The following is a 16,319-nucleotide window of genomic DNA, read 5'->3' as shown; positions in this document are numbered from 1 at the left end:
CCCAACACTGAAAAAGCGAATTAGGCAAGTTATGTTAAATCTAGGCCGGTATGGCTGCACTAGAGAGATAGCTCAGGGATTGAGAGCACTAGCTGTTCTTTCAGAGGGCCTGGTTTCAATTCCCAACCATCTGTAACTCTAGGTCCAAGGGATTTGACACACTCTTCTGGCCTCCATAGGCACCAACATGCATGTGGTAAGCAGACATAAATGCAGGCAAAATACCCATAAGTATAAAGTAAAATAAAATTATTTCAAGAAGTAGGCACATACTTCCTTGGTTTAAGGATTCTTGTAACATTGAAATCAATTTCAATAGAATATTTTGCTTGGAGCAGTTTTGTTTTAACTAATACGGTCATGTATGACAAGTGTGCTAGGATTTTATAGAACCCTAACTATAGAACCTCTGTAGAACTTATAGGATGAATATAGTATTAAAATCCGTATGTTCTATCATATTTTTTTCTATCTTTAACTTTTTACCTAAAAGATTTTATGATTTTTTTTTAATTCTCTCATAGTTTTCCCTGCCCTCCCCCCAGTTTCTTCCCCCACCTCCCCTCTCTCCCAGGTCTACCCCCACTTAACCTTCCCCCAGAAAAGAGGGACATAAACCAAACATGGTATAACAAGCTACAATAAAACTAGGTACATCACATGAGGGCTGGATGAGGCCACCCAGTAGGATGAAAAGGTCCCATAAGTAGGGAAGAAGGACCCTGTAGGAGCCCAGTGTGTGACCTCTGCATGCGTTACACTGAGTAGCGTGGTGTTCCTGTGGGCCTCCTAACAGTGAGAGTGGGGTTTACCACTTGGTAGCCCAGGAAAACTAAGGAATCATTTTTGAAACTTTGTTAACGTAATAGATCTTTGCAAGCTTGAGAATGTTCATGAAATGTTTTCACTTGAGGAGCAATTTTGATACATGCTGTTCTACCACCTCAGGTTTACATTTTCCAAATGCCTGTAAGAGGCTTATTACCTTAATCTGTATTTGTTACATCTACTTGTTACAGTATTGCAGGTGCTCAGCACATGACAACTTTAACACCATCTCTATAGTTTGTAACCATTTGATAATATAGCAACAAGTAATTTATCAGTCTTTTAAATAGGTTATCGATACCATTACCAGAAGACAATATTCTTTAAAGGGATAAACCTTTTTTCAAATAGACATCTAAGTTATGGGGGTTTTGTTTTGTTGCCTGAATGACATTTAAGGGTTTAGGTTTTCTGTGAAGTGTGTCTTCAGATTCTTCACGGTATGCTGAAAGCCTGTGTGCCATGTTGGTGTGGAAACAGTTTAAGTCAGTGTTCCTTACCTTCTGAGGAAAAGAAGTTTATCTACTGCCCTTCATTTGGGAGTCCCTGATAAAGGGAACCACTGCTACTGATGCTGTATTATATCCCTTAGCAGATGTGTTTGGACAGAAAACAGACATAGGTTTCAGATTTATTTATTTAAAAATATAATTGATTATGGCATAAGTTCCAACAGTAATATGTGTAAGTTACTCCATACTTTTCAACTAAGATAAACATCTCAATGTTCTGATAATCAGAAAAGCTTTGTAACATTTTATAGGAACAAAGAAGAAACAGACTAGCAAGAGAACTACCTTCAGCTGTATCGCGAGACAAGGTAAAGAAATTATGTTTTTATAATATAATTCCCCACACCCAAAGGTCAGCCTCGGCTGAGTGCATTTCTCTGTGAGAATGTATTTTTCTTCCTGTCTCTAATACTTAAGGGGTATGTATAAGTTTTAAAAAACTTTGAATAATTTAAAAAGAAAGATGGCTTTTAAGTGTCAGGGTTTCTTTTTTAAGATTCTTATTTGGTCAGAATGGCTTTGTCATAAAGGCGTTTGAAAGACAAAGGGAAGACAACAATATATGTCATAGATTTTAATTTTTGGCAGTAACTTTCAAGAGTTGTCATACCTGTTACCTTGAGTTCCTTGTCAGAAAAGATATGAAGTGACCTTCCACCCACATCTCCTCCGCAAAAAAACAAAAACAGACAAAAAACGCAGCAGCAGTTGCTGTTGGATTTGGGTTTTCTTGTTCATCTGCAAAAAAACTTAACAGTAACAGTGGTGTAGGAGATAAAAACAGAGTACACACACAGCTCCATGGTTACTTCTGGTTTACATTACTTAACTTCATTATGGAGAGGAAATTTTGTCTATAAAATGTTTCCAAATGCATTTTTGGCATCCTTGATTTTTTTTCCCCCCTGCATTTTTGCCTTCAGTCTTCTAAAGTTCCAAGTGCTTTGGCACCTGCCTCCCAGGAGCCCTCCCCTGCCGCTTCTGCCGAGGCTGATGGCAAGGTCTGTTCTGATTCCTAATCTAAGCCTGCATGCCTAGTTTGGAGACAATACACTGAATGAAACAATATTGATATGGGATACTGTGCTAAACTGTTAGCCTAGTCCAAATTTTTAAATTGTTTAACAAAGTATTGTTGACATGCTTTCCCTTGCTTGCTATATAGAAGATAATATGGAGAAAAATAATTCTAAAAGGAAATTATCAACTTTAAAATTTTCAAGCCATTGCTATTTAAATCTTGCTTGTTAAATTGCATGTTTTAACATATCTTTTAACAGTTAATTCAGGACAACAGAAGAGAAACTAAAAATGTGAGTCTCTTGCTTCAGATGGAAATGTTGGTGCCTTTGGTTCTTATTAAAACACTCAAGTTAATCAAGAACCTGTTTGTACAGTGCCCTCCATTTTTTTGTTGTCTGTGTATGGTCTTAATGTTCCTTCTATCTAATTCTTGTAAGGTGGCATTAGTCTAGCTTTAGCACTGTCTTAACTACTAACAGTAGCCTCTCCGACTGCTGTTACTTTCAAGATTAACTTTCAGTGACCTCTTTCGTAAAGACTTCAGATATGGAGCTGGGCATAGTGGCACATATTTTTAATTCCAGCACTTGGGAGGAAGAAGCAGGTGGAGTTCTGAGTTTGAGGCCAGCGTGGTCTACAGATTGAGTTCCAGGACAGCCAGGGATACATAGAAAAACCCTGTCTCAAACAAATAAAGATTTCAGGGATGGAAATGATGCTTGGGACATCTCCTCTATAAACGTTTCACCTATCCAGTGCTTTCCGTGTTTCCGTCAGTGTCTGTACTAACTCTAACTTAGAGTCCCACATGTGTGTTCAAAGCTTAAGCAAATTCAAAGCATGGAGAGCTGAAGGTTTGTCTTGGTCATAGTTTTCATAGAAAACCATGTGTATGCCATGCAAACCTATTTCTTCCATTCCTCACTTTCTTGGCTTACGTTTCTCACCCTCCAGTCTTCACAGACATCTCCATCTTTCAGCAATGGTCTCCAGGGAACCATACAGATCACTGCATACGTTTTATTTCATTCATGGCTCACTTTCCTTATGACTTCATTCATTTTTTTTTTGACATTTTAGCAGATTTTTCAAATTTGAATGATTTCCCAAACTTATTTTTCTTATGCGCGCTTTTCCATTACATTTATATGATTCAATCTTCTGTTAGTTTACAAGATCTTAAAGAGGATCTAGAAACATCTCTTAAACATTGATGTGTTTTATTTTTCCCACTATCGTAAGAAGGCAGTTTTTTCTCTTAGAAGTCAAGACACCATAAAATATGGTTGTGAGAGTAACAATGGGTTCTCTCACTGGATCAGAGTATGCTGTGCTTCGTTACATTTCACATTTTAGGAAGCTTGGTAATGCGATAGTCGAGTCTGTGGTGTAGTCTTTCTTCTGTTAAAGAGGTCTACTTTAACTGTTGACTCTCAAGGACAGTCAGACTATAGTGAACTGGTTTAGAACTGTGTAGAGCCATAAGCTTCAGGACTGTAAGGTCAGAGGTCAGTGTTAAGTGTTGAAGATTATTTTGATGAGATGAAACCAAGGGCAAGTTCTGTTTCTTGTGTGTGCATTTAATTTAGTGTTTAGGAATGGTGAAAGATAAAAAATTTTGGAAAGTAATGAATAAAAAGTAATTAAATAGGACCTGAGTTTGGCTATTGGCTTACAGACAGCTTCAAACAGAATCTCTCAAGTTTCTAGTGACAAACGCCACCATTATTTCTGGACTTCATTATCTGTTTGGATAAATTCCATATAGGAAGCAGAGAAAATTGGTTCTAGATTGCCACCAAAGAAAGTGAACTTCTTTTGTTGTTAAATATACAGAGTATAGGTTTGGAACATGTGTTTTCAGGTTGCATCTGCAGGTGGTGGAATTGGAGATGGTGGTCGAATTGGAGATGGTGGTCAGGAACCGACAACAGGCAACTGGAGAGGAATGCTGAAAACTTCAAAAGCTGAAGAATTACTTGCTGAAGAAAAATCAAAACCAATTCCAATTATGCCAGCAAGTCCACAAAAAGGCCATGCTGTCAATTTGCTAGATGTGGTAAGCCACCACAATTCTGTTTAAATTTACAAGTGTACCAAGTTAACAGCAGATATTCTCTAAACAGAAGAAATTAAATTCACCAAAATCTTTAACTTTTAATGTTGCCATTTCAAAATAGCATAGAAGTAATATTTTTACCTCTTTTAGCCAGTTCCAGTTGCACGAAAACTGTCTGCCCGAGAACAGCGAGATTGTGAGGTTATTGAAAGACTCATCAAATCATATTTTCTAATTGTCAGAAAGAATATTCAAGACAGGTTAGTATTATTTAATATGTAAATACTGTTGGATGAGTTCATGATGTTTAAAAAATCATACATTAAAATCTTTAGATTCCCTTTGACTCTAAATATTACTGTTAACTGCGATTGCAAGATGACATGGAATTAGAATATTATATATCAGTTGAATAAAATTAAAAGTCAAGGATGTAGGAATGCAGTGTCCGTAATCACAGGTCAGGAAGATTGAGCCTCAAGCAGAATGATCACAGATATACATACAAACTCTCACTACACCCATCGCAAAACAAAACCGAAATCAAAGAGTAGCAGTGTGGGTCCACTGAGTAGTACACAGTGGTTTAGTCTAGTATTCATGAAGCCCTGGATTCAATCCCCACAGTACTCTGAAAAACATTCTTATGTTCTAGTAGCCTACATGGTTTACACTTTATTACCTTACTTAAAGTACAGCCTTTGTCATTAATAACTTCCTGTCCGGTTGCCTCTAAGGTGCCTGTGAATTAGCCGATCAGACATTTCATGCTAGTGGGAACACAATAACATGTGACCTTTTGTCTGGCTTTTGTCACTTGTGAGTGTCTCTCCCCTTTTAAAGAAATATTTGAGAATTCTGTGTATTTTGATTCTTTTCATGCTCCCTCCTGGAACTCTTCCTACATCTCTGCCCTTTCTTAGCCAAATTTGTGTTTGTTTTTTCCTTCCTCAATCAAGGCCAATTTGTGCTGCTCGATATTACTAGTGTGTAGCCTTCTACTAGAGCTTGGCTGAGCTCTTAGCAGCTTCGCTTTGACCCTCTCCCAGCAGCTGAGAATTGCCAATCGCTCCTCTGCTGGGGATGAGACTTTGTATTCCATACCCCTCTCTACTCATGCTGAGTTGTGGTCTGGTTTAGGCTTATACCAGTCTTGTGCATGCTGTCACAAGTGCTGAGTTCATATGTGCAGCTGCGCTACTGTGTCCAGAAATGTTTCCTTGTCATCCACCACCTCTTCTGCAATGGTCCTTGATCCTTGGGAGGAGATATAGGTACTCTACTTAGGATGGACTGTTGTATGTCTTATTCTCTGCATCTTGGCCACTGTGGATCTGTTAATCACTATAAGCAACAATTTCTCAGATGAAGGTTGAGAGATGTATAATTGATGGCTATAACAATAGGTCGTTAGGAACTGTTTGAATGCTGTGTCCATTAAGTATAATAATAGTGGTAGGTTCTCTTCTGGCTGGGGTCTCTTTGATCTGTCTAGCCAAAAGTTCGTGGCCCAGTAATGATGCCAGGTATGGGATTTATCTTGTAGATCAGGCCTTAAATCTCAGCTACTTGTCAGTGTGTTTTAAAGCTTGTTCATACTACAGCCTGAATCCTTTTTACAATTGACTTCCTTTCTACAATTGACTGAAATACTGTATTATAGACCATATTTTGTATATCTACTCATCACTCAGAATATTTTATTATTTCAGTTTGGGTTATTGAGAGTAATGGTCATTGTTGTGTATATACGGGATATGGATGATTGAAGTTAAAATATCAAGGATTGTGACTCTGCTTACTGATTCATTAAATGAATACTTGAAGAGTATTTTACTGAGTATATTAAATATTCAGTGTTCTTATTTAACTTCATTACAAAGCCATACTCTAGTTAAAGTCTAAATCAATGGTTCTTAACTTTCTTGCGACATAGTTCTTTAGGTTTACTTTGTTGTTACTTATTAATAATGTTGCTAGTTATGAATAATAATGTAAATATCTAATATACAGAATATATGATATGCAACCCCTGTGAAAGGGTCATTTAATTTCCAAAGGCGTCGCAACTCACATGTTGAGAACCACTGAGCTAAATTTTGGAAAATAGAATTGTTACCAAAAGTTCATGATTTGACCTTGCTTTGCAGCGTCCCAAAGGCAGTAATGCATTTTTTGGTTAATCATGTGAAAGATACTCTTCAGAGTGAATTAGTAGGGCAGCTGTATAAGTCATCCTTATTAGATGACCTCCTGACTGAGTCCGAGGACATGGCACAGCGAAGGAAAGAAGCAGCCGACATGCTGAAGGTGACTGTGACACTGTTCTGTCTGTCTGTCTGTCTGTGATGTGCACGTACACGTGCAAATGAAACTGTTCTGTCTGTCTGTCTCCCTGTGATGTGCACGTACACGTGCAAATGAAACTGTTCTCATCTGTCTGTCTCCCTGTGATGTGCACGTACACGTGCAAATGAAACTGTTCTCATCTGTCTCCCTGTGATGTGCACGTACACGTGCAAGACATTAAAGTTACATTCTGACCTTGTCCCCTTCACACTCATATTTGATTAGATTAAAATTTCAGAAAAGATACTGCTTTGTTTTTTAATTTTTTTTTTAAGCATTGAAAAATGGAGACATTTCTTTACAAAATTCAGATTAACATTCTAACTTGAGTTTTTATTTCTTTTAATGCAGGCATTACAAGGAGCCAGTCAAATTATTGCTGAAATCCGAGAGACTCATCTTTGGTGAACAGAACTGTTTGGTAGAACACTTTGCTGACTTGAACCTACTAGCTACTGCCTACCTGAGTAGAAGTTTATTTATGGACTTTTGTGTATCGCAGTGTATGAATTTGCTTGTGTGAAGACTGGCTATAAGCTGAAAAGTATATTATTCATTACAAGACAAATCACATGTTTAATTCACATTTTTCAAGTTTCCTATGATGTATATCAAGTCTGTCCGTTTCAGTCAAACTTACAAGAACAATTGATGTTCTAGTTGTACAAAGCAGTTTGCCTGTGCATATGATGACCCGCGTAACCTTTTTTTAGTCTTAAAGCTGCAGCCGTAGTCCTCAAAGAGGAAGCTCCAGGACATTTCATGACTATAATGCATGCACTATTTATATAGACTGACCTGGCTTCAAAAGGTGGAGCCTGGCGAGTTCCTCACATAATCAATGTATCCACCTATCCTTCATTTTTATAGTCTTAAAAAACAAACAAAATTCTGTAACTTCTGCAGTTTTAGGAAAAATTTAAGATCTGAAAGACTCATAAAGATGTAGGAACAGACTGTGTAATTAATGGCTCCTGAGTCTATATGCCCTAATGTTAGAAAGTAAAATATGCTTTGATTCAAAATAAGCCTGAAAATATAAATTGACTTCCTGCATTAAAAACAACTATTAGGAACTTTCTTAGTAACAATAACTGGTCCTGTTAGTTTCTAAATGACTCAGTGACAACCTAAATTTCCCTAATTTACAAGTACATCGATTGCAGTCCAGATGCACCTTAGGGTGGGGCGCTGACACTGGGCTCCGAGACTCAGTTATGTGAGACCTAAAAGTCTACTCTGTATCCACTGGTAATGCTACTTTATAGTTCCACGCCAACAGAATACACTTGTCAAAGAAAAATACCTGGACATACACATACACCTAAAAGCTTATGGACTACTAAACTGTATTCAGGGGTTGAGGATTTACAACCTATTTTGTGAAAACTGCCTGTGCAATTCAATTTCTGACCTAGCTGGGCAGTGGTGATGCACACCTTTAATCCCAGCTTTTGGGAGGCAGAGGCAGGTGGATCTCTGAGTTCAAGGCCAGCCTGGTCTACAGAGTTGAGTTCCAAGACAACCAGAACTACACAGAGAAACCCTGTCTTGAACCCCCCTCCCCCCAAAAAATTGAAACCTAAGTAGAAATCTTTGATGTATCTAGTTTTCTCTGACCAAATGATACATTTGTGTTATAAATACTAAAATTCTTTTCAGGTCAGGCATCTTATGAAATACTATTAGCAAGGAAAACAAGAACATGTTATCTTTAGTTTAGATGCCCATTGAACCATCTCAAAAACAAAGGCAGTCTGATAACAGTACCAGCTTGACAGTGAGTATACACTGCCTAAATGTGTTAGCATACTTAAGAAAAATATCCTGTTATCTATTAGGTATCCATGGTTTATTTTTTAAGAGAGATGACCACCACTGTAGCCTTTTGAATTTGTAAAGAGAAAGAATGCACCTTTATCCAACATTTCAAATAGATTTTAAAAGGAAGATGTTAGCTTTAAAAACGTGCTATGATAATGTACTTGTTAGCACTACACACTTTGTACAAAGAAAAACAAGCAAGAAAGGTAGGGAAATGAAAGCTTCCTTTGTGTGCTTTTACACTGAGCTGTGTTCTGAAACATGGAGATAATTTATAAGACCACTGTATGTTCTATGTAAATAAAAATGCTGGTGTGAAATGGCATTACGGTTTGCCAGTAAGTGAATTCTTCCTGACTTGCCGTAAGAGAGAGGTTTAAATAGGTGCATCTTTGAAATATCTGAATCTACTTCATAATGGAACGATTTAAATTGTACTGCACCAAAAGTTTTATGCCATTTTTTAATTAGATAATCACCACCGAAGCCTTGTTACATCGTTGTGTCTACAGATGAAGACAGAAACTTCTTCCAAGTAATCCAAGGATGAATGCTGAGAACATGAACTTTGCTGCAAGACGTCCAGAAGCTGATCCACAGTTTATGTTTCACCCCTATGTACATTGGGGTGGTGCTATCTTGATTTCTACAGAAACTGTTTTTGAGAATTAGCTTGCCTTGTGTATACAAACCTGAACTAGTTTGACCTCAAAACTTCCTGTATCTTTTCTGTTCTTACTGACTGCATACTTGATGAGATACTTTTTGTTTCTTTGGTTTCTTAAAATATCTGCTATAGGAACCCACTGGCAAAAATAGGCAGTTATCAGTAAATTAATTATTGAAACACAGAACAAAGAAGTGGAAAACTGAACTATAAATGAAGTCTGGTACTGATTGGTGTTTTGTTTTAAGAAAAAACTATTTTGTACTACAGTTTCTATTGGGAACCACTGCCATATCTAACTCCTTTTTAAGAATTCTGTTTGCTTGGCAGCATCAATCAGAAGTTTAACTTTGTAACAGATTTCTCACATCTAAACAGACATTAGAAGCTTGGCCAGTTTGTACAGCTATGTAACACAACTGCAATCAGGTGCTTACCTTACCTCCTGTGTAACTTTATACAGTCATTTCCACTGCACCACTTCTTCAGACCAAGGAGCAAGAAAGATCATTCTTGCATAAAGAAATGAACTATAATTAAATATCACTTTATTTTGAAATGCACAGAAGTATTTACATAGTGTGGGGACCTTGTATACATCCACTCTTGGGTTTCTGAAGACTTCCACATTTTGAAAATGGATGATGGACAAATTTGGACAAAAGCTTTCACAACTGAAGCCATTTTATAATGTAGAAATTCCTTTTTCCTATTTTAAGTAAGGAAAGTCCATTCTTGAGAATATGTTGTCCAATTACTAAAACACTTTCAGGATTTGTTACCTGTCTGTGATTTATACTGACTCCACCTTCTGTGATCATCCGATACCTGAAAACAGAAAGGTTAGCTATAAGAACTAGGAGCACTCAGCCACCCTGACCTGACCTGACCTCTACCTCTGACTTGAGGTAAGGTGTGGGCAAGCTGCCTGTGCTCGTCTGAGCTTACACTGCAGCTCCGGCAGCTCTTACAAGTTGTGATCTTCCTGCCTCAACTTCCCAAGTGTCTGGGATTGCCGGCCTGTGCCACCAGGCTCAAATATATCATGTTTGAAACATTCACCTCATGATTTTTAATGGAGATTCACTTTCGGAATTTATCTATTCTTGTGGAGAAAAAACTCCCAGACAAATTCCTAAAAACAAACAAAAAAGAACAATTTTGCTTTTAAAAATATGCTACCTGTAGACATAGGTAATAAATTCCCCAACTTGAATCTTTAGAAATGATAGGAAACTGGAAAATACTGAGACTATGAACTAGTATTGTTTAAAATATAAACAAAATTCTTTATTAATCAGCTGACTTCATAAATGGGAAATCAATAATAGCTGACTTAATAAGTATATGCTAAAAGTAAGTTTAACTGAAATTTCATATCCAATTCATTCAATAAAGTGCTTACTGTGTGCTGAGCAAGCATCAGTATTAAAGAGAGATCAGGACAATGCTGACATACCAGGTTCTCTAGAAGGTGCTATGCTGAGGCCTAAATGAAGGACTGGGCACACTGACTTGGTAGGTAAGCTCTGGGAACTTCCTTGACAGAGAAGGTGTCAAGACACTGGATGACAGCAGGAATTTTGACAAGGAGAGGAAACAAAAGGGACCCTTGGAAGTGGCAGGTGTTACTAAACAAAGTTAAGCAGTTCAGAGAACACAGCTTTGTAAAATCAAGCCCACAAAATTGTATTTACAAGTGTAGGCAGGCTGTTTCCAGGCTTAATTTTATACAGGCCAACTCTATGGTATGAAAAATACAGCATTACCTCTAACTCTGGCTAATTTGGGTGATTTAAGTAGAGGTAAAACTTAGTTATCAGCAAACTAGTTATCAGGGAAGTTCATAAGAAAATGCATAAATCTAGACTTGGTGTACAAAGAATTTGATGCCAGGGTTAAATTCGGTACATTTTAGGTAAGCCAACATGCTAGTGAATAAATAAGGTTGAGTGGCAGGTCACAGACAGGCAGACATGGTGTTCGTCTACATATACACAGTTTAGATCTCACTGGAGAGGCAGACATTCTAAAACATCAAAGAAAGCAACTGAAACAAATGCCACTCATGTAATAACCATGGGTGAGTGACAGGAACTTTATACAGAGCCCAGTCCATGAGGCACTTGGGTTTCTAGTTACTGCTTTCCTTCTACTGCTGTTCACTTACAAATGGACATTCAATTCCATACCAGTTCTTGTACAGCAAATGTACTCCCTGATAATATGGTAGAACTAAGGAAATGCAATATGCCATTTCCTTCTGCAAAGGAAAAAGGGAATTCTCCAGAACTCTGTCTAGCTTGTAAGTTTTATGAAGTTCTATTTCTATTCTCATTTCTTTTCAGTCATTAAATTTTAAAATAGATCCTATCCTCCAAAACCCTGAGGCTACAGGCTGCCTATGAGGGAGGTCCTACGAATCTTTCCACTTCTCTGTGAACAGATCCCTGAGTTGACTGATCTCAGTGAAACACTGGAGTCCTTCAGACAGGTCAAGGTATTTTCTACTGTATGGACTCCTGTTTTTACTTTATTGTTCAACTTATCCTAACCTCTGCAAGAAATGAGTTACATTAAAGCACCAGCAGGAAAACACCCTGGAAACTTGCTGTGAAGTGCAACATCTCACAGTGAGTTAAGAATCACAAAATAAAACCTTACCCTCGGGGACCATCAGGAATGGCATTTGCTTTACGGCATGTGTCTATGACACTCGTTCCAGGGTCAAGAACTAATTCAGAAAATGAAGCTTCTTTAAACAATTCCTTTAACTCTTGGTCAGACATGACCTCCAGTGCCTCTATGCTGCTATGGTAAAGGGCTTGTGTACACCTGAAAAACAAAGTTACGTCAGGGACTGCTTACCCTCAACCCACACACACCACCAAATAACTGGAGCGTTCACTGTAATGTTTCAACAGCAGTTATCTATTTTGTGTAATTCGCTAACTTAAAGTAAAGACAATGTAAAAATATTTAAGTTAAATACAGTACAGGTTAGTAATCAATTAGAAACTCTTAAAACAACTCTGATTTTTCTTGTCTATCCACTAACTTGCCTTATGTGTAGGAGTTACCTTGTAGATCTATCAAGCTAGGACTAGTACCTAGACCAGTAACGGTGCTAAAGCCAACCTTTTCGCAGAGTCCAGACCTTCTTGTCCATGAACAAGCTTTGTTACTTCTGCAGCAAGTCGTTTCTGAGCAACTCGCTTTTCCGGTTCTTTGACATGTAGCTGCATAATGTGATCAATCTCTGGGAGGGGAAGGAAAGTGAAAAGCTTCAGGTACCTGCAGGACAAGAGATAAAACATTCCATGTGCATCTACTAGCTTAGCTTGGGAAGAAAAATCCTAAATTCATGAAAAGTTGTAGAATGTACTTCAGCGGTACACTAAGGCACACAACCCCAATGGGCAATAGTTTTCAATACTTCTTTTCCATTCTGCACAAAATGGTGCAGAAATGTGTGCCTCCTTCCTAAGCATACTTTGACGTTTTTGTTTTATGTATATCCTTAAAATTTTTGGCATTAGGGGGCTGGAGAGATTGCTTAGCAGTTAAGAGCACTGACTATTCTTCCCGAGGTCCTGAGTTCAATTCCCAGCAACCACATGGTGGCTCACAACCATCTGTGATGGGATCCAATACCAACTGCTGGTGTGCCTGAAACAGATATGGTGTACTCATATAAATAAATCTATTTAAAAAAAAAGGCTATTCCATATGTTAACTTTTGCAAAATACTATGAAGAAAAAGCAAATATCTCAAAGCTTAATGAACCATTATGAAGCAAACACCTATGAAAACATCCCTCTTAAGAAATACAAGATTATGAGCAAAATCATGTAAAATGCATTTTTATTTCTAACTTACTTTGGCACACCAGCATATTCAGACTTACGATGTCACATACACACAGCTTTCAAAGCTGTTAATATTCAGTGATTTACTCTATTGTGGCCATTATGTCTACTTCTGAACATATGCTAATCATGCCACAAAAACTTTCATATTTTTCTTAGTATACTTGCATGAACTTCTGTCAGGCATGTATCCAGTAGAGGTTATGTTAGACCATAGTTTATGAACAAATTTATTTTAGTAAGGATTAGTAACTATTATTTCAAAGATCTCTAAGTTTACTTTCGCAATGATAATTGATACAGTCATTGGTGGTACACAGACCAACACATCTGACTGAAAGTTTTCTTCCCCCCCCCCTTGAAATTTGTATTCAGGTAAAGCTGGATCCTTGATTATACAACAGAAGACTTGAGGACCAGCAAGAATGAAGCAAAATTAGTTTATTAAGATTAAGGTACATACAATTTAGACTCACATGAGTAGGCATCTTCACAACAGCTACCTACATACAAGTTTCTATGACTAAGTTACACTCCTCAAAAGTGGAGGTAAGACTGAAGCCAGAGGCTGTCCTGAACAACTTAGAACATCACATTCTTTTTTTTCTCCAGACCTGGGATATAGCTCAATGGTTAAGCACCTACCTAGTAGCCCTTCAGCCATAGGTTCAACTCTAGTTTGTAAAAATAAACAACTATGACAATATTCTGTCACACAATAATTTACACCTTAAATAGAATCAATGAAAAAACCTACAGAGAATTCAATATCTAAAACTCTGTCATAACTACATAGTAATTTTTGTCAGCTGCCTATTAAAAGCTTACCTTTCTACAGAATCATCTTGCTGTCTGATAAAGAACTGGTAAAGTTCAAATGGAGATGTTTTCTCTCTGTTTAGCCAAACCGCGTTGCCAGCAGACTTTCCTAGCTTCGCTCCAGTTGTACTTGTAATTAGAGGTACAGTGATTCCAAACACATCTTCTCCAGTCAACCTATACATATATTCATGAATTCTATTAAGCACAATTAGTTCCACCAAACACAATACAGATTTAAGTCTGGTTACTTACTGTATGTTCTTAAAAACCTGTCTGGACACTAGTCCTCAAGAACTATAAAAACACACATTGCTTAAGTGCAATTGTGGGAATGCTTCTGAACAAATCAACAGGAAGTGACTTTTAAACGATCAGATGAAAAATGACAAAACTGGACGAAGGGGCACCAGGAGAGTACATTTAGGAGGTGGCTTTTAATATTCTTTAAATTTTTAAATGAGTTTTGTCGTGTAGCACACAAGCCAGTCCTGTACTCTATGTTCTTCAAGAAAACGCTATGAAAATCTTTATGGGGACGAAAAGCTAAATTAATGCAGTTCTAAACAGAAATCCAATTATTTTCGGGATAAATAACGATTTCCCAAGTTAGAAACTGAAGGTGATCTAGGGAAAACAGACACAATCCAAATCTTGAATATTGGTCTGCTTTCAGCAGCTCTACAATATGTCCATAATTGAGGACTTCTAACTCGCAAGGGTGAGTTCTTACATTCTTCCTAACGAATAACACACTAGTATTGTGTATTCGTCCCAGAGTTTCTGTAGGTTCTAATAATTCCAGCTTACTTGTGGATAAACTCGTAGCCAGACATGATGTTGCCCAACTGATCTGATCCGCCCAGCTGGACCCGGCATCCATAGTGCCGGAAAAGGTAGTAGAAATCGTAGGCCTGGAGCACCTGGTAAAAGAACTCAGCCAAGCTCATGCCCTCTGGGCTCTTGAGACGGGACTGCACGCTCATCCGGCTAAGCAGAGTACCCATGCGGAAGTGGCCGCCCACCGTGGCCAGAAAATCCATTAAGTGCTGCTTCTGGAACCAGGCTGCGTTGTCGAGCACCGTGAAAGTGCCCCAGGGCCGCCCGTCCGCGAAGAGGCGCGCGTGGTTGGCCGCCAAGGTCTCCAGCCCTCGCTGCAGGGCGCGCGCGTTGGCCCGCACGCACTCAGCGCTCAGCGCCTCGCGCTCCTTGGTCCGGCCGCTGGGGTCTCCCAGGAGAGCCGTGGAGCCTCCCACGAGCGCGATCACGTTGTGGCCGGCTCGCTGGAAGTGGAACAGACCCAATAAAGTTAACAGGTGCCCCACGTGCAGCGAATCGCCCGTGGGGTCGAAACCGCAGTACACAGTCTGGGGCGAACCCGCCCTGCGGCGGTCAAAGAGTTCGGGGAGCTCTGTCTTCGTGCCGCTCTCGGGGAAGAACTCCTTGAACAGGCCGCGGGCCCTTGGTGCCACCAACATTCCCCGCGCGCCAGGGCGCACCGCACGCGGCCCCCGTGTCCAGACCCCTGACTGCGGAACGCGGCATAGGTGTCTCAGCATGGGCGCCGCCATCTTGCGATACACGCAAGGCATGCTGGACCTCTGTCGCCCAGCGACCGCGGGCGCCTCAGTGTCTCTTCTACGCATGCTCGGGCGGGAGCCCAGCCTGAGTAAGTTTTGGTGCTCTGGGCAGTCCTGGAATGTGGACCGAGTGAGTTCCGTCTTGCAGCCACCATGGTTCCTCTGTAATTTCATTCCCGTTTTCTCAATGAGGATGTCACGACAGTACTTCCTGTCTCACAGCTGTGGTGAAAGCACTTGGCGGTGTAGTAAGCGCTCTACAAACGTTTACTATCATTTAAATTATTATGCAAAAAGCTTGTGGTGCACAAGTCCCAAAGGTCTTGGATCTGTAGAAAGAACTCGGAGTGGTTGTGGAGACAAAAATTCTTTGTACCAGTTTCCCTAGTTAATGACAACCTCAGCACAGTACACACACACACACACACACACACACACACACACACACACACACACACACACACGTCTTTAGTGTGTGTCCTGAAGTCTCCTGGCTACAGCGAGAGGAAAGTCAATACAGGAAAGGACTTCCTATTTTTGTTTATAACGTAACTAAAACCAAGTGCCATTTGTGGACAACACCTACAATAGTGAGAGAAGTAGGGGTTACGGAGGGAGAGAGAGGACAATTGAATCGGGAGTAATTTGCTGTAGAGTGTGCTGGCTTGTTTTATGCCAACTTGACAAAACTAGAGTCATTAAGGTTCTTCAACTGTGACCAAAGTGGCCTATGAACAAGCCGGTGGTGAATTTTTTTTTTTTTTTTTTTTTTTTTTTTTTGGTTTGGT

General features: G+C 39.2%; 2 protein-coding genes across 15 annotated transcripts in view; one reads left to right on the top strand and one right to left on the bottom strand.

Annotated features, from left to right (window-relative positions):
• Positions 1-9,309, top strand: part of Dnm1l (dynamin 1 like) — a 50,917-nt gene extending 41,608 nt beyond the window's left edge. For 4 of the 14 annotated variants that reach the window (XM_032899815.1, XM_032899811.1, XM_032899813.1 and 1 more), the window contains 7 exons: positions 1,592-1,648; positions 2,264-2,341; positions 2,621-2,653; positions 4,228-4,422; positions 4,573-4,682; positions 6,573-6,732; positions 7,123-9,309. In XM_032899815.1, the coding sequence (XP_032755706.1) occupies positions 1,592-1,648; positions 2,264-2,341; positions 2,621-2,653; positions 4,228-4,422; positions 4,573-4,682; positions 6,573-6,732; positions 7,123-7,179 (690 nt within the window). In that variant the 3' untranslated portion in view covers positions 7,180-9,309. The remainder of the gene's footprint in view (positions 1-1,591; positions 1,649-2,263; positions 2,342-2,620; positions 2,654-4,227; positions 4,423-4,572; positions 4,683-6,572; positions 6,733-7,122) is intronic. The other 10 variants (XM_032899823.1, XM_032899818.1, XM_032899821.1 and 7 more) reach the window with 3 other exon arrangements.
• A 479-nt stretch (positions 9,310-9,788) lies between these two features.
• On the bottom strand, positions 9,789-15,549 carry Yars2 (tyrosyl-tRNA synthetase 2). The gene is made up of 5 exons (XM_032899825.1): positions 14,762-15,549; positions 13,961-14,128; positions 12,401-12,556; positions 11,927-12,097; positions 9,789-10,090 (listed from the first exon to the last, which is right to left on the bottom strand). Exons 1-5 carry the CDS (start codon positions 15,541-15,543, stop codon positions 9,931-9,933), a joined length of 1,437 nt encoding a protein of 478 aa, XP_032755716.1. The 5' UTR covers positions 15,544-15,549; the 3' UTR covers positions 9,789-9,930.
• Positions 15,550-16,319: the final 770 nt, after the last annotated feature.

The sequence above is a fragment of the Rattus rattus genome, chromosome 4, assembly GCF_011064425.1.
Source record: "Rattus rattus isolate New Zealand chromosome 4, Rrattus_CSIRO_v1, whole genome shotgun sequence".
NCBI lineage: Eukaryota > Metazoa > Chordata > Mammalia > Rodentia > Muridae > Rattus > Rattus rattus.
This window is presented reverse-complemented; position numbering and strand designations above follow the sequence as displayed.

What these genes read in the sequence shown, in the direction of transcription:
- Yars2 (XM_032899825.1), bottom strand. Translation starts at nt 15,543, where the DNA reads ATGCCTTGCGTGTATCGCAAGATGGCGGCGCCCATGCTGAGACACCTA. An exon ending in CAAGATGATTCTGTAGAAAG is followed by an intron (nt 12,557 to 13,960) that starts GTAAGCTTTTAA and finishes CTTGTCCTGCAG; the next exon opens with GTACCTGAAGCTTTTCACTT. An exon ending in ATTCCTGATGGTCCCCGAGG is followed by an intron (nt 10,091 to 11,926) that starts GTAAGGTTTTAT and finishes TTCTGTTTTCAG; the next exon opens with GTATCGGATGATCACAGAAG.